At 36.5% G+C, this 23,869-nt stretch overlaps 2 protein-coding genes across 2 annotated transcripts in view; both read left to right on the forward strand.

Annotated features, from left to right (window-relative positions):
- Positions 1-23,869, forward strand: part of LPGAT1 (lysophosphatidylglycerol acyltransferase 1) — a 52,523-nt gene that overhangs the window by 12,356 nt on the left and 16,298 nt on the right. Inside the window, exons 2-5 of the mRNA XM_023754784.1 lie at positions 11,131-11,249; positions 13,158-13,253; positions 16,715-16,988; positions 20,200-20,326. Coding sequence (XP_023610552.1) covers positions 11,131-11,249; positions 13,158-13,253; positions 16,715-16,988; positions 20,200-20,326 — 616 coding nt within the window. The remainder of the gene's footprint in view (positions 1-11,130; positions 11,250-13,157; positions 13,254-16,714; positions 16,989-20,199; positions 20,327-23,869) is intronic.
- The window catches only part of NEK2 (NIMA related kinase 2), a 60,635-nt gene continuing 56,980 nt past the window's right edge, over positions 20,215-23,869 (forward strand). The window contains exon 1 of the mRNA XM_023754783.1: positions 20,215-20,326. The gene's annotated coding sequence lies outside the window, so the exon portion shown is untranslated. The remainder of the gene's footprint in view (positions 20,327-23,869) is intronic.

Raw genomic sequence — 23,869 nt, forward strand, 5'->3', positions numbered from 1 at the left:
AGTCTTACCAGACCGAAGTCAGTGTACCCGACACTTTGAAAGACCAAAACTCAAAATGTCAGAGTTTGGCATATGGAAAAGTTAATTGACCAAGAAGGCACCAACTGAGAAGATGGGAGACTTAGTGATGCTTCAAATTCATCTTAAGAAAGTACAGAGTTTAGGCTGCTTTTATGTCAAGGAAAGGGTAAATGGGAGGGGCAAGAGGTGCTTGCCATCTGCAAACAGTTGGGCGCCCCAGGGGTTTGAGGAAGATTGTGAATCTTTGTTCTTAGTCTGACTCTAGTTGATGTGAGTCTGCTTCTGAGTTTCCTGCAAGTCTTTGATACTAATCATTATTTTTTAACATACTCCCTTCATCTCCTCGGGAGAGGCACCTTATGGTAAAGGGCTATTATTGTAAAACTCAAGCTGCAAGCAGAATTGCTCTAATGATTAGCATGTCTATATGCAAGAAGCTATTAACCTGAAGGGCATGGGAACAAAATAAAGTTTGCATAAATGGAATCACAGAGGCCCAGCATTTCATTCTGTTACAGAAGAGTGGGTGACAGAGATGACCATGAGGTTTCTGGTATGAGCTGCTGGGTGGTTAGGGAAGCCCAGAGAGTAACATGGAGAAGAACGATACAAATTTAGCATAGGACAGCTGAGAAGCATCTAAGTGGAGCTCTGAAGTAAACATATAGGTATGAAGTCTGGAACTCAGAAGAGAAACCTGAGTCAGAAAAGTAGACTGGGAAATTACCAATAGTATTTAAAGCCATGGAGATGGATGAGATCACCTAGGGAGATTGTAAGTGCTGAGTGACTCGAGGCCCAGGATCAAACTCAGAGGATTCCGACATTTGGAGGATGGGGTAAGAAGGAACAGTGGAGAAGTAGAAGGAATGCTGCCCTAAGAATGTGATGTCAGAAGTCAGTTGCGTGTCAGGGCGGCGGTCTGATGAATGCTGCTGAGAGTGTCTTTTGTAAGATGAGAGCTGACTTACCCTTTGTTGCTTTTGGCAAGAGCAGCTTCATTGAGGTGGTAGAAGTGGAAATTAGATTGGAGTGGGTTGGAGATAAATGATGAATGGGAGAAGATAAAATGCAGACACAAACGTGTGCCTTTCCAGAAGTTTGGCTCTGAAGGAATAGAGAGTGATAGTTGCAGGAGAGAAATTAAGTCAAGAGAAGGCTTTTTACATTTTTTTATTTTTAAGATGGAAAAGTCGAGATGTCGAACCACTTAGAGTTGTACCTGATGAAACTGGGGACACTTATATGACTAAAGTATTTAGGGAACTATTCTTAGTGAAGATTTAATGAGATAACACTTATCAGGGCAAGAAAGCACTTAAATGTTGGCCCTGGTGGTGGAGGCAGGCAGCGCCTGCATAATTTGCTCCTATTCTGAACTCTTACTTAGTAAGACTGTTCCCCCTCAGCCCCGCTGCATTTTTTCGCTGATATTCTTCCTCTCCCTAAGATCTTTTCTTCAGTTTCTCTGAAAATTTCTACCTACTTATCTAACCCTTTGATATCGCTCTCCACTCCTTCAGTTTCTTCTCTTTCCTTCTTTCTGAACCTCTTTGGCATCTACTCTATAATTGTGGTTCCTAACCTTTGGGCTATGATTTCTTTTTTTTTTAAATATATTTTTATTGATTTCAGAGAGGAAGGGAGAGGGATAGAGAGATAGAAACATCAGTGATGAAAGAGAATCATTGATCGGCTGCCTCCCGCACGCCCCCTACTGGGGATTGAGCCTGCAACCCAGTCATGTGCCCTTGGCCAGAATCAAACCTGGACCCTTCAGTTTGCAGGCGGACGCTCTGTCCACTGAGCCAAACCGGCTAGGGCTGGGCTGTGATTTCTTGTAGTGCTTCATAGTTCTCTCAGAGGGTCAGGAATCTATGTACATATGTAATGTCATCTGTGGATGAATAAAGTATGTGTTGTAAATATATGTTAATATTTTTCAAATACAAGTAGCTGCTTATTTGCTTAATAAGAAATGAGTGAATGAATAAATGAATGCGTGAGTGAGTGGACGAATGCTTATGGCGAAGAGACCGGTTGGCATTGCCATGGTAGCCTGGCACTGCCTGCTCGCAGGTCCCACCCCCTGCAGCCGCCGGTCACCTCCCTCTACGGGAGGTGACCAGCAGGGTGATCAGGGGCCCCCGCTGGCACCCGCCTTGGCTGGCCTGGGGCCTGCGGGCTGGGGGCAGCTCCTGCATTGAGCGTCTTCCCCCTGGTGGTCAGTGCACATCATAGCAACAGGTCGTTCCACCATTCAGTTGATTTGCATATTAGGCTTTTATTATAATGGGGTGGATAGTCCCACCCCGCCGGTTGTCCCACAGATCGGCCCTGATCGTTGGCCAGGCCTAGGGACCCTACCCATGCACGATTTTCGTGCATCAGGCCACTAGTTATATATAACAAAGACTGGTAGAAGTTAAATAATTTGGGTGATAGAGCTTTGGTGGGTGATAAAGCTAGCGAGGGACAGAGCTACCTTTGAATGAAGGTCTACTCTAAAGCCCATGCTGTTTTCATTATGCCATGAAAACTTAGCACACTTCCCTTTTAGTTGAGTGGTTGATAATCTCCTTAGACAGGAGCTATCTATGCTTTGGTTTCAGGGGTCAACAGACCAGGATTTCAGTCAGATTTATAGTGCTTACTTACAGTATTACCTCGTACAATATCATCTCTATCCTCAGCTCTAAGTAAGACTGATAGCTGGCATGTGTGCCTTCTAGAGCTGCTGTAGCAATTGAGAGAATATGAATGAAAGCTCTTCAAAATAGGAAAATGTACTACTATGTAACACAGTTAATTAGTTTCTCATTTGATTATATTCTTAGTACTTTCTTCCTTTACTAGCTTAGATTTCAAAGTTTGGAAATATGGTCAAGCCTCAAACCAGAGGCTATATTAGCTCCAACTGTGAATTTATTTGCTTAAGACCTATTGGGCATTTGGTTGGTGTGAATGCTTATGTCTGCTTTCTGCTCTTTCATTTTAAGGGACACCCCAAACTTTGTCTAGCTTAGTTCCACTTAATATATATATGTTCATGGTCATTTTCTGAACACTTCTCTTTCCAAGGTCAGTTTTTAACTCCTCTCATTGCCCACTTTGCCTTGGATTTGGTTGGTGGCCTGGGACTGTGATCTGGAGACCCTCCCTCCCCCTTTTTTCTATTCCCTCCCCCAGTTTCTGTATACCCTCATCCATCTATAGTTATCCAAAGCTAAGATCCCATCTTAGCTTCACTTCACTAATTACTATCTCCTTTTATCTTTGCTTTTGGCTTCCAGGGTATAAAGATACTAAATACATTCTTATCTTTTACAAAAATACCCCCCTTTAATAAAAAACAACTCTCCCTCATCCCCACAGCCCAGCCCAACCCTCCGTACCATATAATGTCAGTTCCTTCACCTGCTGGCTTTCTGTATTTGTTAAGATAGGTAGAATCCTGGTGCATGAATTTGTGCACGGGTGAGGTCGGCTGGCCTGCCCCAATGGGGCCCGTCTGGCTGGGCCGGTCTGGGGGAGGGGCTGCAGGCGGTTGGCCGGCGGCTCCACTCCCTATCTGGGTGTTGAGGGCCAATCGGGGGTCAGGCTTGCCGGGGGGTGGGGGCGATCGGGGCCCGGATCAGGCTGGTTGGCTGCTGCAGTGCGTGTCATAGGCACCAGTGGTTCCGGTTGTTCTGGTTGTTCCGCCGTTGTGGTCGCTGGGCTTTTATATATATAGATTATGCAGAAATCTGGTGCCTAGTTGTAGGGTAATCTGATTGGAATATTTCATTGGAGAGCCCTAGATGTCAGTATTTTTAGATCTTTTCTCTAGAGCTGGTCAGATTTTCTAGAGAAGACTCTTCCACACTCCTGGCTGCATATCCTGGGGCTGAGTGGGTGAGGGGTGGGCATTAGAGGGAAGGATCTGTTTCCAATACGCACATTTTTGCTTAGGCCTCATGTTATTTGTACTATTCTCATTTGTTATTTAACCGCACTCTGATTTTACCACAGGCCTATATTGACCTAACTCATCTTGAACTCTCTAATTTAGTGGTTCTTAAATGGGATGAAGATGGGGGTGGGATGTATGGAAATGTGTAGGGTTTTGGGGGTTGTAACAGAAACTGTTGGCCGGGTACTAAAAGTTTTGTAGTCCTAATGACTGCAGGAGCAATTGCTTTTCCCAAGATATCAATAGCTCCCCTTTTGAAAACAGTGGAATTTTATTTTATTTATTTATTTGTTTGTTTGCTTGTTTGTTTGTTTATTATATAAGATGTTCAGGTGCACAACATTATAATTCAATATCTGTATATACTACAGACTGATCACCCCCAAAAGTCTAGTTATTATCCATCACCATATAATTGACCCCCTTTTTGTCCAATACTCACTCACTTCCCCTCTGGTAACCACCAATCTGATCTCTGCGTCTATGAGTTTGTTTTAATATGTTGATTCTTTTTAAAAAAAAAATACCAGTTAGTTACTTACTGATTAGTACCTTTGACTTTCCTGCTCTTCTTTAATATACGCATGCCAGTGATGATTTTGATTTTATTAGTATTTTGAATTGGAAACTCTTTTCTGAAGCTTTCTTTTAAGCAGATGGCTAGAGTGGAAGCAAGAAGACTAGTTAGGAGGTCACTGCAGAAGTACTACAAAGAGTTAGTGGTTGGTTGAGAGCAGAGAAGGATAGACATAGAGGATGCAGGAGGTGTTTTGGAGGTAGAGACCACATGATTTTAAAGATGGATCGAGTGTGGAGAACTAAGGAAAAGGAGGAATCAGAGGTGGCCTTAGGTTTTGTCTTCAGTTTACTGGGTGAATGATGGTGTCCTTTGTCGAGATGGAGAAGGCTAGGGTAAGGAGCTGATTCTGTATTGAGCATGTTAAAGTCAAGATACCTGCATCCTGGGCCCAAAGGAAATGTTGATTTTTTTCCCTTTAAATACCCATTGCCTCTTTACACCTGGTTATTATTCAACTGTCGTGCAAAAAACACTTAATTATTTGGCAGTATGCTTCTGTATTCCTCTTTATTGCTGCTGTCCACTAACTTTATTTGTTGAGGACTTTGGGACTTGGCTTGTCTATCTCACTTTCTAGCATAATCATGGGCAGCTGCAGGGGCTCGGTGAGCAACTTATCCAAGTTACTGTCTTCAAGGTTCTCTGACCTGTAGCAAGCCAGCAGTTACAGCATGATACAGTGGTTTTGAATCTTAGTTCCCCTACTTCCTATCTGCATAATTGAAAACACTGCTTACTCTTTTGTGTCTCATTTTCTTCGATTGTAAATTGGGTCTAATGGTATCTGTACACTTGGAATTTGGGGAAGATTAAATAAGAAATTAATGTAAATTATTTTCTGTTAGTAATTATAAATGCTTGGCACATAGTAAACATTCTATAAATGTTCTCTATTAAGATGATTAGTATTTAATTATATATCTATGTAATACCATGTGCTACTGTTATTCTTTTAGTTAAGCAACCCTTTCAAAAGCTACACCTTGAACCTTGCCTCCTCAAGTTAACCTCTTAAATTTTAAGTGCCAAAAAGAGGCACTGACCATGATTTCCTAGTATGTTTCGTATACTTGTGTTTTTTTTTTTAAATAAAATAAAGCAAAGCTCATTCAATTCCAGTGGTTCTTATTTACAAGTATACATCAGATTCACCCAGGGGGTTTTTCAAAACGTCTGGGCCTTACTTCTGGGAGTTTGAATAGGAATGGGTAAGGGTTGGAGATGGGGGATAGCATCAAATACCTCTATTATAATAGTCCTCCCTTCGTATTCTTTTAGTTAATAACCCCCTTGCTTGGCTCCTTTCCTCACCAGTCTCCCCTCCATTAATTAGTATCTTAAGCTACTTTCCATGGCCACCCTTAATTATGTTCCCATTCTCTTTTTATCTTGCCCCATTTGCTCTACTAACTTCTAACATTCAATGAACCCAGTCCAATCTGCCTCCATGTAGGCTGCTGAAAGCCACAGTTTTTGAGCTATGTGAGATTCTTCATGTGCTATTTTGTTCTTTAATCTTTACTATTCGTATTAGAATACCTGACCGTACGTGACACAGTAGGCATATGACTCTTTTAATAGTCATTTCAAAAGTGACTTCAACTCTCATGTAATCCAGTTACCCAGGATCTCTTGATTCTATCAATTATTTCTAATTTATTTGCACAATGTTTTGAGTAGCATTAATGATATTATTAATGTTTCATAAATGAGAAAACCAAGGTACAGGGTGGAAAAATAGTTTGTGGCATCAGCTTGCAGGCATAATTTTTTTTGAACTTTGAAAGATAAGTTATAATGGTCATATATTAAGAAACCTTTCTTCACATTAATTCTGTCTTGTGGGTCAGTATAATGGCTTTAGCCTCACTGTTTTTAAGGAATTTGTGATGAATTATTATTTTTTAAATTTTCTTTTTGAGATGTAAAATGTCCTGATCAATTCTAGTTTATAAGTTTTGGGAGAGAGTTAGAGTGTGTGTGTGTGTATGTAGTAGTAGTAGTAGTAGTAGTAGCAGTAGCAGTAGTAGGTGATCATCTTTGGCCTTGGTTTTTAACAAGAATTTTGAAAGTTTGTTACAATTAGCAAACTTCTCTTACAGTTTTTATTCAGTTTTCCTTTATTCCCTTTGGAACTAGTGGACATGACCCAATTATTTTTTGAGAATTCATTTCACAGAACAGTGTGTTAAAATATTTTTATTCTTCTAATCAAGTTCAATGCAAGAACTGGCAGGCATCCATAGCTTCAATTCTTTAATATGCAAATAATTCTATTCCTTGGTTAAGATATTGGCTCCATTATTATACTTACTGGTTCTGGGGTAGCAGGATATGATCTGAAAAACATAGCTGCTTTATACATAAAATAAATGTTTTTTCTCTTTCAGCATTTTATCTTGATTTTGTTAGTCATATAACTCTCTCTTTGAAGTATATAATAGTATGGTAAAAGTATAGTAGAAGAAGAATACCATGTATATTGGATATTAAGTTTATTGTTGAATAATATTTAAATTATTACAAAATTCAACATGACTTTTTGCAACATCAGAATTTCTTAATAAAAACGTTGATCCAGTACCTTCACTTGTTTGATTTAGTATGCCATGTGAGTCTTAGTAAATTGACATTTATTTTGAAAATACATTATGGCTAAGTTATGGCTGAGAGATAAAATATGTGTAGTAGATTAACTCAATGATTTTTACCTTGAAAATATTATAGAGATGAACATTGAGAACCATACATACTAGTAATGTTAGATGTTTGTTAAAATGTTCTAGGTGTTTAAAGTATAATACAGTTGTTCTTTTCCTATATTTGATTAGAAAAAAACGATAATTTGTGGGGAAATAGAATGGAAAAGAAAGAGAAAGGATGAGCGGGGTTGAGGCGGGTGGGGCATATTAGGTTCAGAGACCTGCCATAGCAGAGCACCACAGACTGAGTGGCTTAAAACAACAGAAATGTATTCTCTCCTAGTTCTGGAGATAAGAAGTCTGAAATGAAGGTGCTGGCAGGGCCATGCTCTCTTTGAAGGCTCTCGAGGAAGATCCTTCCTTGCCTCTTGCTTCCTTCTGGTGGTTATCCACGATCCTTGGCTTGTAGACACATCACTCTAATCTCTGCCTCCCTTGTTACATGTTATTCTTCTTCTGTATCTCTGTGTCCACATTTCCCTCTTCTTTTAAGGACAACAGTCATTTTGGATTTAGAGTTAGTAGGGCCCACCCTAATCCAGTAGGACCTCATCTTAACTTGATTACATCTGCAAAGACCCTGTTCCTAAATAAGGCCAAATTCACTGATTTAGGACAGATGTAAATTGTGGGGAGACACTATTCAACCCAGTACAGAGGGTTCTAAATTTAATTTATATTTTGAGATTTAAACCAACACACTTTATATAAAAGCAAACAGGTAAGATACAGTTTATGTAAAAAGCATTTTCATTTGCAATTATATTTACATACATGCTTCCCCTAGGTAACTAGTATTTTTTTTAAAGCATTTTTTAAAATTTGATTTGATAGAGAGAGAGAGGAAAGGGGAGAGAGAAAAAGAGAGAGAGAGAAACATCCATGGGAGAGACAAACATCAACTGATTGCCTCCTGCATGCATCCTAATCAGAGACTGAACTCGAAACCTGGGTATGTGCCCTGATGGAGTGGAACCTGAGACCTTTCCGTGCACGAGACAACGCTCCAACCAACCAAGCCACACTGGCCAGGGCTCTAGTGTTTTCCATTTATGTAGCAGAGATTGCATTAAAGGAATATTTGGTTATGAAATATCTATTTATATAGATGTGGAACCAGAAGACTTTTCACACAGCTCAATATTTATAGAACCAAGCTAGACTTTTCTTGAGTGTTTTAACTGCTATTAGAATAATACTTTTGTTCTTATTTATTTTAAATCCATAACACTTAACATTGCCTGATTTACTGAATGAAGAATGAATTAATAAAAGAATGATGTGTGTGTGTGTGTGTGTGTGTTTCCATTGAGGGGTTGTCAATAGAGGCAGGATTTGGTGAGTTTTCATTTAGTAAATGAATTCTCCTCAGTCCTTTTAAAAACCCCAATTGATGGCATTCTTCACACACTATTCTATACTTTGCTTTTATTATAGTATGCTATTCTGTATCAGTATAAAATGCTATAATTGCATAATATTCCATTGCACAGATATATTATAATTTACTTAACTAGTCTTCCTTTTTTATTTTTAATTGTGATAAATACACATAACATAAAACATACCATCTTAACCATTTTTAGGTGTATGGTTCAGTATTGTTAAATATATTCACATTATTATATAACCAATCTCCAGAAATTTTTAATATTGCAAAATCAAAACTCTATACTAATTAAACAACAACTTCCCATTTCTCCCTCCTGAAAACCACCATTCTTTCCATTTCTATACATTTTAGTTAGTCTCCCTTTCTAGTTGTTTTTATCTTTGCTCTTAAAAACAATGTTGCTATAGCCTTAGATATGTGTCATTTTGCATGAGTAAGTATTTCTGTAAGATGAATCCCTAGAAGTGAAATTGCTGGGTAAAAAAGATTTTCACGTTTCTTAGTTTTGATATATTGCCAAATTGACTTCCAAAATTATTGCACCAATTTATATTCCCCCAGCAATGTATGATATAGTAGCTGTTTAAATATGTTGCAGTAAAATTAGGATGTCAGCCAAACTGAATAGGGAACTTGGGAAAGGATGGGTACTATGGAGGGAAGTTAGTGCTGCCGCGTTGTCCAGGACCCTGGGCTCTCCTGTTCTCCCTCTACTCTACCTCGTTCCTTACGGATTACTGAACATCCGTGATGCAGTGTCCATACCGCATTCATTTTAAAAATTTGCCCGGCCGGTGGATCAGTGGTTAGATCATCGGCCTGAGGACCGAAGGGTTGAGGGTTCAATTCCCGTTGCAGGTTCCCTAGCCCCGGTAAGGGCTCCTAAGAGAGGCAACCAATCAATGTGTCTCTCTCACATTGATATTTCTCTCTCTCTCTCTCTCTCTCTTTTTTTCTCTCTCCCTTCCTCTTACTCCCTCCCTTCCACTCTCTCTAGAAATCAATTTTAAAAAACCCTCAAGTGAGGATTAAAAATAAATAAATAAACAATAAAATGAAAAAATTTTCCCACACAGTGTAAGCTATTTGAGTATTAGTATTAATATCTAATAGAGTGATTGGAACACCTCACTTTGCAAGTGGGAATCACAACTTAATGTAGATGGTAGGGGCCAAAGTAGGTTTACAGATGTGAGCATGTAAAACAAAGAGTTTATTCTTGTATTATTATTTATTCATTATTATATTATTTTCTTTACAAACAACTGTACACCTACTCCCCCCCCCACCCTGTATGTTCAACCCAGCCGAAAATTTCCTTAATTTAAAAATTTAAGAGATCTGAAATGAATGGATGCCTTGCTTAAATAAAATATCTTTAATAGAAAGAAAAAATTAGCAGAACCCCTTTCTAATGAGCTCTTCTGAAGAGCTCCCTCTGTTGTGAGGAGCTTAGTTGTAGTGGAGTGACAGTGAAGAGGGAGGGGGAGGAGGGAGGCTGGAGGAGGTGAAGCAGGTTTCCTCATCCCTATCATCCCCATTTCATCCGGAACGATGACCTACAGGTGGCTCGACTTCTTTCCTTGTAGCCGTGAGTGAGATGAGCGAATACTGATGTATAACCAGCTTCTGGTAATTCATGTCGCAAGCTTCTTGGTAGGATACTAATGTTTGAAACTGGTGCTCAATTTTATTCTTTTCTGTGAAGTAAATTGACTGTAAAACGAGGCATAACCTCATGGAGATACCACTGTTTTTCCTTAGAGTGTACACATAGGTTTTGGCTCAATGACTTTTTATCTGGAGATTTTTAATAAATGTAACATCTTTATTTTCTTATTTTAAAATGAAAATACTTAACATATTTTTGTAATATTTGCATATATTATTCTAAAGCAGAATTTAAAGGACTCTGGGACTCACTTCCTAATGATGATCAGTATTAATAGTTTGGGATTCATTCCCTTAGGCTTTTGTCAATGTATTTACAACATATAAATGTTATTTCTTCTTTAAAAATGTGTAATCATGCTATATACACTGTTTTATGATTTTTCTCTGTTTACTTGATAACAAGTCCTTTTTGGGAGGGTATAGAAATACCCTCCATCCTTTTAATGGATTTATACTCTTCCATTATGTCATAATTTTCCTAGCCATTCTTCTATTGGTGAACATATAAGTTGCATTAAACATACTTTATGCATATCTTTGCCTATGTGGACAAATGTTTCTGTAGGATAAATTTTAAGAAGTAGAACTTCTAGATCAAAGAGTCTGACCATTTTATATTTTAATGGATGTTTTGGGGCTCTGCAAAATGTTATATCAATGTCCTGATTTTTATAGGAAATAAAGTTCTGACGTTGCAGAAGTTTTAGCTAAGTGTTGTATATATCATTATTAATATATACAGTTTTTCTAATATAAGGTTTCTAGTAATGTAAAAATCTTTAAAATGACAGCTTGTTTATTCTTACAGTGATGGAGTGGGGGGACGATATTAAAGCAGTTATGGAAGATGAAGCAGTAATGCTGGTGAATCATCAGGCAACAGGAGATGTGTGTACTCTGATGATGTGCCTCCAGGACAAAGGGCTGGTAAGCCATCCTGATGGTGGAAGTAGACAGAAGAAAGGGGAGGTTAACAGAACCAATTCAAGTACCTTATGGTTTGGAACACAGACTTTCATATGTATATTTTTCCTGAAAATTTAGAAAAACTTAAAAGGAAAAATATGTAATTCTGAGTTACTGCAGAAGAGGAATTTAGAGACTTAAAAAAAAATGACGGGGATAATGTGAATTATATCTCCATAAAGCTGTTTTGTTAACAAAGTTAGTATGGTTTAAATTGGGGGCTGTCTTGAGGTGAAGTGGTAGATTGCCAGTTTGAGAAATACAGACGCAAAAAGCAGTATTGCTTAAGATAGAAGAGTAAAGTTGGTCAGTGAATTTGGGGATCTTTAGCCAAAGGAAAATAAGGCAAATACTATTTTGGATTTCATTTGTAAAGCATATTGAAAGGAAAATATCAGACTCATTTTATTTAATGTTGCTAAGGCTCTGTTTGAACTGTTGACTTACGTTGCTCCTATTGATAACTAAAAGAGAGGCATATACTGGGTGGGCTTAAAATAAATTGTCTTTAGCATGAAAGGAATTATCACCTTGGGAGAAGTTAACGAGGTTCTATTCTTAGAAAACGAAATAAGTAGGAAGTATATAAAGTTAATGAAGCCAATATTTGGCCTAATAGTAAATAAACAAATTAGTAGGTATTTACTGAGTGCTTCGTATTCATGGTCAGTGACTATAAATATAGAATACCATCCTATGAGACACTCTCCGACTCTTAAAGGAATTAACAGGCCAGTGGTAGGTGGAGGGAGGGTATGGCAAGCAATACATCAGTGCACAGTGAGAAGTATTCAGTGGCAGGTGAGCTCACAGGTACTGGATGGATATAGAAAACTCTGTGGAGGGAAGAGGACATAAACTTGACCTTGAAGAAGGAGAATTTAGTCAGGCAAAGTAATGAAACAAGGGCCTTGTTCTTTAGGGAGACTCTTGGCCAAAATACCAAGGCAAGAATAAGACTGGTGTGCTTAGATCCTAGAGATTTTGATTCAGTAGGTCAGGGGTCAGAAAATGAGGTGAGAGTCAAGGAAATTATGTTTTTATTATTGTGGAGTCTGTTTTTCTTGTTTATATGAAAAGCAGAGGTATTATCTTGCTGGAATGTGGAATAAATTCGGTTCTTTCTTCAATTCAGAATCTTGACTTGTTAAAAAACTATCCTGTATAAGTATGTTTGTACTTCTAGTAATATTTATTGCCTGTCTCCTAAATTCATAATGTTAAAATTTTGTAAAAATTAGTTTATTTGGCTTTGTATCAAGAATCCCCAATTACTGTTTTTATTCTTACTGATGATGATTACACTTAAAGTGGTTATTCAGTGTCCTTAATTAGTTTTGAATCTCAAAGAATGATTCAAATGGTCCGTATAAATATACCTAACATTATTACTCTAACTCCAGTTTGACATAGATGATAACTGTATTAACCAGACATAGTTAATCTGAAATTCACCAATAATGTGGACAAAAGAAAGTTTTCTTTGTAAAAAGATTTCAGTTAGTTTGTCTTAGCTTCCTTTTTCTGTTCAGACTAATTTTGTTTTTGTTTTCTGATTAGTTATACTAAACGTTTTTTATGATCTGATATTATTGAATAATTTGAAATCTTAAAGCATTTTAAAATCTTCTTTCATAAAGGAGTAATTGAGAAATACAGAGCAGGAAGTATTATAATCTTTACTTATTGCCTAATAAGTTAGGGCAGTATTAATTTATATTTACAAGTAGAATTGTTTACTTGATTTATTTCATACTCCATGGTGCATTCAAAAGAAAGGACTCTCAACACTTAGAGAGTTGTCTACTAGACTATAATCGGGTTTCTTCTATTCAGCATTTAATTATTTCTTGTTTTTAAATATTTTAGGTTGTTGCTCAAATGATGTGGTTGATGGATCATATTTTTAAGTACACAAACTTTGGAATTGTTTCTCTAATTCATGGAGACTTCTTTATAAGACAGGTAAGTAATGAGCTTTTCCCCCCACAGTGATAGCCTGATCCAACTGATTCTTTATTCTATAGAAAGGCATAACAAAACCAGTTACAGCAGGTAAAGTCGGGGGCGTTCCTCTGACTCTTTATTCCCTAAATCATTTATTTCAGTCTGAGCTTGAGTACGCGTGAGCATTAAAGTGCTGATACTGTAAACATTCTAATCTCTACCCTCCTTCTCCCATCTAAACAGTACAACGTTCAATAAGTACCTATCAAGCACCTGCCATAGTCTCAGCTACTCTACTTTGTAGTTATGTGAATTGGGCAAGTTATTTAAACTCTCAAAGTTTCCTCATTTTTCAAATGGGAATAATAGGTACTCCCCTCATAGGGTTGTTGTGGGGATTAAATGAACTAGTACCTGTGAAGCATTCAGCACAGTGCCTGCTACCTTTGTCATCATATTTGTCATCACCACTATCATCATCTATATTATCACTATTATTTTTATTTGCAAGTCACTGTTATATGAGGTATGTAAATTAGCAGTAGAGAAATTATTAAATAAATAAGAGGAAATATTTTGAGAATTCATAGTAGGAAAAGTGAGTACATCAAATTTCTGTGAATCCAGAAAAACTTTAGAGGAAAAGATGATATTTGGTATACATATAGAGAATGAGTATGGGTTTGATAAAAGAAGGTGGGTTGGGATTGAGCCCCAAGCATTAGGCATAATTTAGTGTGTAGGAAAAAGTATCACAGCCTCTTATCAAGTCAGCACTACATTATAGTATTTCCCTGCTATGCTACTAGTTTCACACACTTTACTTTCTCAGAAATGGGCAACTGAAATATGCAGGCATTTTTATGTACGGCAATGCCACACTTAGCTGGTGTTTATATATTTGGCAAATTAAAACAGGATTGTGCAGTACCTTACACATAATAAGTACTTAATGAATAACTAGTGAATCTAATTAAACCTTTCCTAAGAACCACAAATTGAAAATAAGCTGGAAGTATGTAAGAAAATTCTAAGCTCTATGAAAATAGGTGCCATAAAACACATATTCTTTACTTCAGATAGTTTTATGTACAGAACATGTTTTTGTTTTTCACATGCTATACAATTACCTAGTTTCTTCTGGAAACACCCTTGGTTCTTCTGAGCAGAGATGAACAGACATATGCTCTGGAACCTCAGGGAGAATTGGAAGTGGGGATTGGCCACAAGGTTGAGACAAAATAAATAGTGACCAGAACAACAAAGAAACTAGCCTAATATTTCAGAGTATCTCAACAATTGAAGCACAACAGTTTAGAGGAATCCAGAGAAAAAACTAGCTGAGCCCTTTGCAGCATGGGAGTCTAAGGAAATTATTGAATTTATAGTGTAGTGTGGTATAATAAGTGACCCTAATATGATTCTCAGTATCAAAAAGAGGCTAAGTTATACTAAATTATTGGTGTACTTTGAGAGGATAAAAGTAGAAAGTAATGCACTCTAAAGCATTTTTTATTACAATATAAAGGCTTGCATACTTAAAGACTATTTCAAATATCAGAGAGATTTGCAAATTCTTTTCTAGATAGTAACAAAATCTATAATATGGAAGGAGGGGAGAGGGAAAAATATTAATGGTAAAGAAAATCTCGTGGGACTTTGCTACTAGATGATTTTGACAAGTTATTTCCAAGAATATTAAAAATATTCTACAAGTAGACTTGGGAACTTACATACATGAAGCTTAATCATAATTCAATTCAGTAAATTAGCTAAGAAAATGTCTTACTTGTTTTGCATTTGGAATAATTTAAAGACTGAAAACTTACAGATTATTTTAGGGAGCTTCTGTAATTGTGTTGGCTGGAAAATTATTAGTGAATTGATCATACTGGAAGGAAGAACCTTTGTAATATTTAGTTGTGGATTTTGGGACTTTCTAAAACTTTTTCTGGATTCCTCTTTTCGTTCTCTAAGTCATCCTCTTTCTTTCCCTAAAATCCAGTGCATCAGACTGTCCTGTTAGCTTGACTTTCAATTTTTTTCCCCTGAATGTATCTACCCCTTATCAATGTACCATAGTCAGATGTCATCAAACTCCTTTGTCTGGACAACTGCGAAAGTCTTCTAATTTATCTCCTTAATCTTTTTGTCACTGGAGCCAGTAGATTCTTTTTTTTTTTTTAATTTATCTTTATAGCCCTAGCTGGTTTGGCTCAGTGGATTGAGCGTCAGCCTGTGGACTGAAGGGTCCCAGGTTCGATTCCATTCAAGGGCACATGCCCGGGTTGTGGGCTCGATCCCCAGTAGGGGTCGTGCAGGAGGCAGCTAATCAATGATTCTCTCTCATCATTGATGTTTCTCTGTCTCTCTCCCTCTCCCTTCCTCTCTGAAATAAATAAAAATAATAAAAAATTTAAAAAATTTATCTTTATGTTGAAAGTATTACAGATGTCCCCTTTGTTTGCTTTTTCCCATTGACCTTTGGTGCATGCACTGGCCAGGGCTCTCTGAACCTCTTGACCCTCTCTGTGCTCTTATTCTTTCTTCCTAACACTTATCGCCAGTTGAATTTTCACTCATTTACTATCTTTCCCACTTGAGTAACCTCCATGAGGGTCTCTTACTTCTCTATCTCTAGTGTGTAGTGTTTCTGGGAAACCCCCAGGTGGGCTTGGGCTGCCTGTTGCCATGTCCAATAACGCAGGCAGGGTGGAATCATATCAGGCATTTATTGAGAAGGCCAACAACCAAGAAGACAGGGAGTTTACAAGCATCCAGAACTTGTCTTGCAGCAAGGTGCAGGGGACAGGATTATAAAGGGGAATGGCTAGAGTGAGGCCGAAATGCAGCTCCATGGAGTCCTGGAGGTCTGCAGAGTTCAGCTATTGTTCTTGGTCATCAGTGATGAGATGATGTCTTGACTCTTGATGGGGTTGGCCTGACCGTGCTTAATGGTCTGCTTGCTTGCTGGGTACATTGTCCATTGTCTGCAGTTGAGTCACCTCCTCAATCACTGTGTTCGTGATCAAAGAGAGTGTGCAGGTGCACCAGCCTAAGAAATGAAACTTAGAAAAACTTAACCCTCTGTTCACATAAGTATATGTATTCTAGGATTTTTAAAGTAATATGATTATTTTCCAGATTAATTCAGGTGTTCTATCAGATTATAAGTCCTCCTCCCGTCAGTAGGACTTTGCCTGGCAAGGAGGAGGCACTCAGTAAACAGTCAGAATTGATGAATGAATGAACTTCCAGGGCCAATAAGAGCAATTTTTTCCTTTAGAAAGAAGGGTTTATTTATATGATACTGATAACTTCTTTTTACCATTATGGTCAAGATGGGCTTAAATAAGTTGAGGGAAATCACCATTCTAGTCTATGATTGGATTTTACTTTAGAAGCTGTTACCACTATTTAATTTTATAGCAGTTTCATGTCAAATGTACCTATACTTATTATGTGTGTCTACCTTCTAGGGAAAATCTCATCGTGACCAACAGCTTCTTCTTCTCAGGAAGCACCTAGAAAATAATTATAGGAACAGAGATCGAAAATGGATTGTTTTATTTCCAGAAGGGGGCTTCCTCAGGAAGAGGCGGGAAACAAGTCAGGCATTTGCCAAGAAAAAAAACTTGCCATTTCTTACACATGTCACTCTGCCAAGGATTGGAGCAACACAAATTATTTTGAATGTACTTGTGGCACGACAGCAAAATGGAAGTCCAGCAGGAGGAGATGTTAAAGAATTAGGTATGATGGTTGTTAGCATTTTTTGCCTTTGTTGGAATTAAGGAGTTCCAGATGATAACGTTGTTCTTTTCTATATTTATACTTTTTGTCAAATAGAAATGATACTCAGAGAGAAGATGAACTACAATGTTAAGGGTTTTTATTTACAAAGGTAGTTCATGCTTACAATAATTCATTCAAATAATACGGAAATGCATGAAGTCAAAGTTGTCTTTTCCTTACCTTACCTATTCTTACTCCTGGCGATTCTCACTGCTACAGTAAAAGCTCCTGTAAATATATTTACATTTTTGTGGAAGTATTTCTGTGGTGTAGATTCCTAGAAGTGGAATCACTAGAGTAAAAGACATAGGGGAGAGAAGTGACTAATTTGTGAAACTAAAAATAGATATGCAAATAAAAGTAGTAATTTTTTTCACTTATAAAATTTAGAAAGCTTTTTTGTTTGTCTTTAATATAGAGAATGAATTTAATACAGTTTGGCATTATTTAAGAACCTTAAAATGTTGATAAATGACTCAGTTACTCACTGCAAAAAATTCTTATTAAAAGGAAATAATCTTTACTTTCAACAATAAAGATAAGTTAAAAGAAAAAAAAAAGAAATAGCCTGAAATACTGGCAAAGCTTATTACAGCATTATTTATAACAGCAAAAAAGTTGGAAATAGCCAGAGGGGAAACAGGATAGGTAATTATAAAGTATCCATACAACAGAATACAACACAGCCTTTACAAATGATGTTGGTGTTTTCTTGGCTTGGAAAGATACTTATACTCTCTAATGTTAATGGAGTGGGAGGAACATAGAACTCTGGTGCAGACAATCTGAGCCCAAAGACAGAAACAATAAGGCAGTAGAAAATGAGTGAAAGATATCAAAATGTTAACTGGGATTGCTTCTCTGAGTTGTAACATTATGATTTTTTTTCTCATTTCTTACTTTTTTCTGTATTTTTTAAAAATAATGAGTACATATTACTTTTATGGCCAAGAAAAAGTAAATCACACTGAAAGATGCAACTGCAAATCTTAGAGATAGCCTGGTGAATTGTGAAGATTTGCAGACAGTTTGTGCCAACAACGTGAAGACTGTTATGAGCAAGTTTAAGACACTGTGACAGTTTGGTGATAGAAGCTGAAAGAAACTCAGTAGGCCTTAGTAGCATTTTGCTATTTTTTAAATATTCTTTAGACAAAGTAAAAATAGAAATATGTATTTTTAAATGACAATAAGGACCAGACATAGAAATAATGTGAGATTACACTGAGTTTTCCTTTTATTTGTTGTGTTGTTTTTTTCTAAGCAACTGCTTGGCAGACAGCTCTCTTAATCTTTCATCATCTATTAAGAAGACAACTTGAAAAAGTCTTTTAATAGAAAAGGAAGGTTCAGAATAGCTTTGCTGCTAGAGAGACACTGTGGCAATGTCAGCCAAGCCAAAACTTGAAGGCAAAGGACTTCCAAGTAGGATTTGTTGCACTCACTAGGACTGCTGTTTTTAAATCCTTTTATCCAGTCAGTCCCCTCTGATGTTGTAGATCTCAAATGTAGGGACAATTTTCACACAGATTACCAATGATGTAGAAAAATTTTTTTTTCCTTGGGAATGAGACAACTTCTGCTTATAACCAAAGCGAAGTAGTTTATTACTTCTCTTACCTTAATTAAAATTTTTATTCTGTTTAGGAAAAATAATAAGATATTCTAGAAAATTGTGTACTCAAAATCTAGTTTATTTGAATTTTACCATTTTTTTCTCTATGTTTTGGTATTATGTATTTTATTTTGTTGACTGTCCATATTAGTTATTTAGAGATTTATTTCATACAAACACACATGTCTTTGTGTCTGTTTTAATATTTAATCCATACACATTTCAAAGTTAAGTTGTGTCTGATTAACTTTAAATGATTAGGTTTTCTTCGTTTACTAGTATTGTATAATTTAATAGATATTTAAAAACAATTCTTGTGATTCCCCCTCCCCCCGTGGTTTTATTATAAAATTTTTCAAACATATGTAAAAGTTAAAACATTTTTATAGTTAATATCTATGAGCTGACCAACTAGATTCTGTAATTAACATTTTACTATAATTTGCTTTATCATCTCTCTGTCCATCTTTGTATCTATCCATTAGTCAATCTTGTTTGTTTGTTTTTTAATGCATCTCAAAATAAGTTGCAGACATTAGTATACCCCTCACCATTTCAGCATGCATGTCATGGGTAGCTTGTCAAAATGTGTTTTGTTACATAAACTCTGTTCCTTTAGCACTATGTTATTAAAAGCATTTTTTACTTATTTTTTATGAGCATTTCCCCCCCTTCAGGATATTGCCTAAAGAATTTTAAGCATTTAAGGCCAGTTTATAATTATTTGACATACAAAAGTAAAATATCATTGATTCCTAATGTACATTTGGACTTATGTTTGAAAATAAGTTTTCTTTTTTAGGGATCTCACATACCTCAGATAAAAGATAGACCATAAAACATTAACATCTGGCTATCAGCATTCTCTGTGAAGATTCCCCTCTAATTCTTGCTCAAATTGTATTCCATGCTGGCAATAAAAACAGCTCTTCCATTCCCTCTCACAACAGTAGTTACCTGTTATACCGACCAGGGCAAACAAGTTTATTGCTATAGTTGTATGTAACTCTTGCTACAATGGAAGGAGTTTTTTGGTTTTGTTTCAAACAAGACCAGCAACTGGCGATCATGTGTGTCAATAAAATGTTTACTTTTATTGCCTTATTCCAATATTTATTAATGTCTCTCAGGTGTCACAAACCTTGGTGTTCATACTATATTGTGTTATATTTAGTGAATGTTTTTGAGGCCATTTTTGTGATGTGATACTTTAGCTTCTGACCTTTTCATAGGCCAGTTTTTTATGAGTGATAAAATATAAAAAATTAGACCTTGGTAGTGCATAATAGTATTGAATACTTGAATGATACATGTCCAATACATAATAGTGCTGTGATTTGTTAATTTGTTTGAAATCCATCTATTTTATAATATAATAGGAAATACTTCATTCTAAGTGCATCATATAGAATAGTAATACCAAAATTCATCCTGTTTTCTTAAAGCAATAGGTATATCAATATGCTTTATACTCCTCAAGTAACCTATACTGTTGTTTGTTGTTAATAATATAAAAATTGATCCAATTTTAAGTTGCTTTTTCTTTGTCCTCAGACAGCAGATCAAAAGGTCTCCAGTGGATAATAGATACAACTATAGCTTATCCCAAAGCTGAACCCATAGATATTCAAACCTGGATCCTTGGCTACAGGAAACCGACAGTCACACATGTACATTACAGGTAAGGATTCTATATTAGTACTGAACATATATCCAACATAAAGCACTATCTCAGAACAGTGCGATGTTTCAATATTAAATTTTTAATCAATTTTTTTTTCTGTTCTCAGAAAGATTGGCTTTTTGTTCAGTTTCTAGTTGTTTGGTTATATTTTTAAAATCTTAAACAAGGATGAGATGTTTTCGATTACAATAAGAGATTTTAAAATGCAACATTAGAAATCATATATACACAAATGTGAATAATATAAATAACTGGGGTTAGATCTCTTTCTCTTTAAATCTAGAGATGTTGGTAGGAAAAACAAAACAGCATTGATTGCCTCAAGTGGGAAATGGGTGCCCAGAGAGATAGAAAAAGGTGATCTGTAAACTATAAATTTCACTGAAAAATAGTAGTTTTGCTTAATGTGGGCTATCTAATCTTTACTTAAAGGCAGATTTTAAAAACTATTCATAAGTGTATTTTTTTTCTGCAGTTAAGCATAATTGATCTTGAATATTACTATTAAGCCATATGGTGCAAAAGCCAATTTTGCTTCACATGATGTAGAACAAGTATTTGTTTTCTTCTTAAACTCAGCTGACTTTTTAAAAATATATATATTTTATTGATTTTAGAGGGAAGAAGGGAGAAGGATAGAGAGATAGAAACTTCGATTGGCTGCCTCCTGCACACCCCCACTGGGGATTGAGCCTGCAACCCTGGCACATGTCCCAACCAGGAATTGAACTGTGACCTCTTGGTTCATGGGTGGACACTCAACCACTAAGGCACACCAGCCAGGCTAACTTTTTTTTTTTTAATTAAATAAAGCAGGCAGCCCATCCTAGGACCTTGATGGCCAGAGGTTGCCTGAGTTTCAGTGAGTGCATTGTTTGAGCACCAAATGATATACTGATTAAAAAAGTATTATAGAACTACAAAGCACCATAGAAATATAATGTACTGTTATTAAGATATATAAAGTTACATGTATGGATTATTGCTAAATCCACTATTAGTAAATGAACCTTCCCCATAGATTGGATGTAAGCCACTTACTACTTCAAGAGAAAAAAATGTCTTTTCTTATTCCTGACTTTTTTTTTTTGACTTCCTAATATTATGTATTGTTTAACTAGGGAAATATTTGTGATTAGTTTGCTTACAACTATTGATCTTTTTCAAGAGTAAAGCTTGTTTTAAAATAAGAGGAACTAAAGGTTTAACTCTGGGAAACATTTGAAGGGAACAACTTCCCTCACCCTCTCCCCTTTGTATTCCTGTCACACTGGAAAGCAGCTTCTCCCTATTAAAGAAGTAATGTGTGCGGTGTGCTGCTGTTAAGGAGTTAATAGGAAAATTGAACATGATTAGATTTTAATCACAGGGGCACGGTGTTTATAGGGATAAAAGCAAAAGTAACCCCTGTCCTTCAAATAAATGTCTGCTTCACTTCAAGTCAGGATAGTGAGTTAGATAAGCTGATTGTCTTATGCAGAAGGAGCTTACAATTTCATTGTCAAAATCTTGAAAAAAGATGTAACCGTGAGTGTAGTGGCATAGCTAGATTACCAGAAGCAGGTGTGTGGCTTTCATGTCTGATTTGATTGGGACTTTGGTTACTTTGGAAAAGGCATTCAATTAGAGACTTTGGGCAAGAATTTATTTTCAGTTTTGAGGGGAAATTAATTCAGAAAAGGAATATTTCATGTTTTTTAAGAAACTATGCTCACTAGCAAGAGTGGGCAAATGTTAACATTTTGATATATTTGCCTCAGGACTTTATTTATTAATAAAAGAAATAAAGCATTTCTAGTAAAGTTCCCATTGTTTCCCTTCCCAGTTCCATACCCCTTCCCTCCTACCCTTGAAGCCACTACCATCATAAATTTGGTGGATATTCTTTCTGTTCTTACACTTTTATTATACAGATATGTTTATAATATATAATATTGTTTTGTATGTTTTTAAAATGTATATAACCATACATGGGTATGTCATCTTGCAACATGTATTTTTCCACTCTGTTGTTTACTAGGTCTTTTTATTTTTACGTTTATGGCTCCCTTTCATTCATGTGAACTACAAACACTATTTAACTATTCTATTCCCATTATATGATTGTCAAACCTTACCTATTCATTCTGTTATTGTCGGATACATATTTTCTCAGTCTTTTTGCTATTATAATAAGTAATATTGCAATGAACATTCTTATGGCTGGTGTGGTTCAGTGGTTGAGCATTGACCCATGTACCGAGAGGTCACCAGTTCAATTCCCTGTCAGGCTACATGCCTAGGTTGCAGGCTCAACCCCCAGTAGGGGGTGGTGCAGGAGGCAGCTGATCAGTATTTCTCTGACATCAATGTTCTATCTCTCTATCCCTCTCCCTTCCTATTTCTCTTTTTTTTAAAAAATGCACTGCTATGAAATATAAGATTAGGGTTAAGGTACAGTCTTCTTTGAAAAGTTTAATTAATCACTATTGGGAATCTAAATGGTTTACTGATTGGTGTCTGTCTTCTCTGTTTAGAATGTAACCTCCATGAGAGCAGATACTTTGCCTGTCTTGCTAACAATTATATATTAGACTAATGCTGGGCTATAGTACAAACACAGCACTTATTGAATATGAATGCTAAAGTTCATGCTGTCTAGACATGCACTGTCCAGTGGTAACAGCCACTAGCCACATGTGACTATTGAGCACCTAAAATGTGGCTAGTCTGATATGATGTCCTGAAGCATAACATACACATTGGATTTCAGAAACTAGTAAGAAATAGGAATGCAAAATATTTCATTAATAATTTTTGTTGATGACATGTTGAAATGATATTTTAGATTTGGGAAGGTGATTGAAGGATTAAATTTTTAAAATGCTACTAGAGAAATAACAGCAGGCTGAGAAATCCCATGATCTGCTGCCTGCAAGGTGGACAACCAGGAAAGCCAGTGGTATAATTTAGTCTGAGTTCCAAGGTCTGAGAAGGGGTGGGGGAAGAAAACGTGATGGTGTAAGTCTATCTGAGTCTAAAAGCCCAAGAACCAGGAACACCAATGTCCTTGGGGCATAAGGTGGATGTCGTAGCTTAAACAGAGAGCGGGCTCACCCTTCTTCCACCTTTTTGTTCTATTCAGACCCTCAGTGGATGGGATGATGCCCACCTGCGTAGGTGAGGGGAATCATTTTTACTCAGTCTAGTGGTTCAAATGCTTATCTTCCAGATACACCCTCACAGACACACCCAGAAATAATGTTTTACCAGCTATTTGGGCATCCCTTAGCCTAGTCAAGTTGATACACAAAATTAACCACCACAGTAGTCTACATAAAAACCCAAGAAACTGAGTTCAACATCTATTTATCAAGTTCAGCAATCTTGACAAAAAACCATTACAGAACAATCAATGGTATCCCTTTGTCCTGACAATAAAATAGAAAATGTAAGTTAAAAAAATACCACTCTCAGAAGCAAGAAGACTATAAAGTACCTACCAATAAAATGTAACAAGAAATGTGTAAGACTTTATGACAAAAATAAAAAAATTTATGA

This window comes from Myotis lucifugus, unplaced genomic scaffold (genome assembly GCF_000147115.1).
Source record: "Myotis lucifugus unplaced genomic scaffold, Myoluc2.0 scaffold_65, whole genome shotgun sequence".
In the NCBI taxonomy this organism is placed as follows: Eukaryota; Metazoa; Chordata; class Mammalia; order Chiroptera; family Vespertilionidae; genus Myotis; species Myotis lucifugus.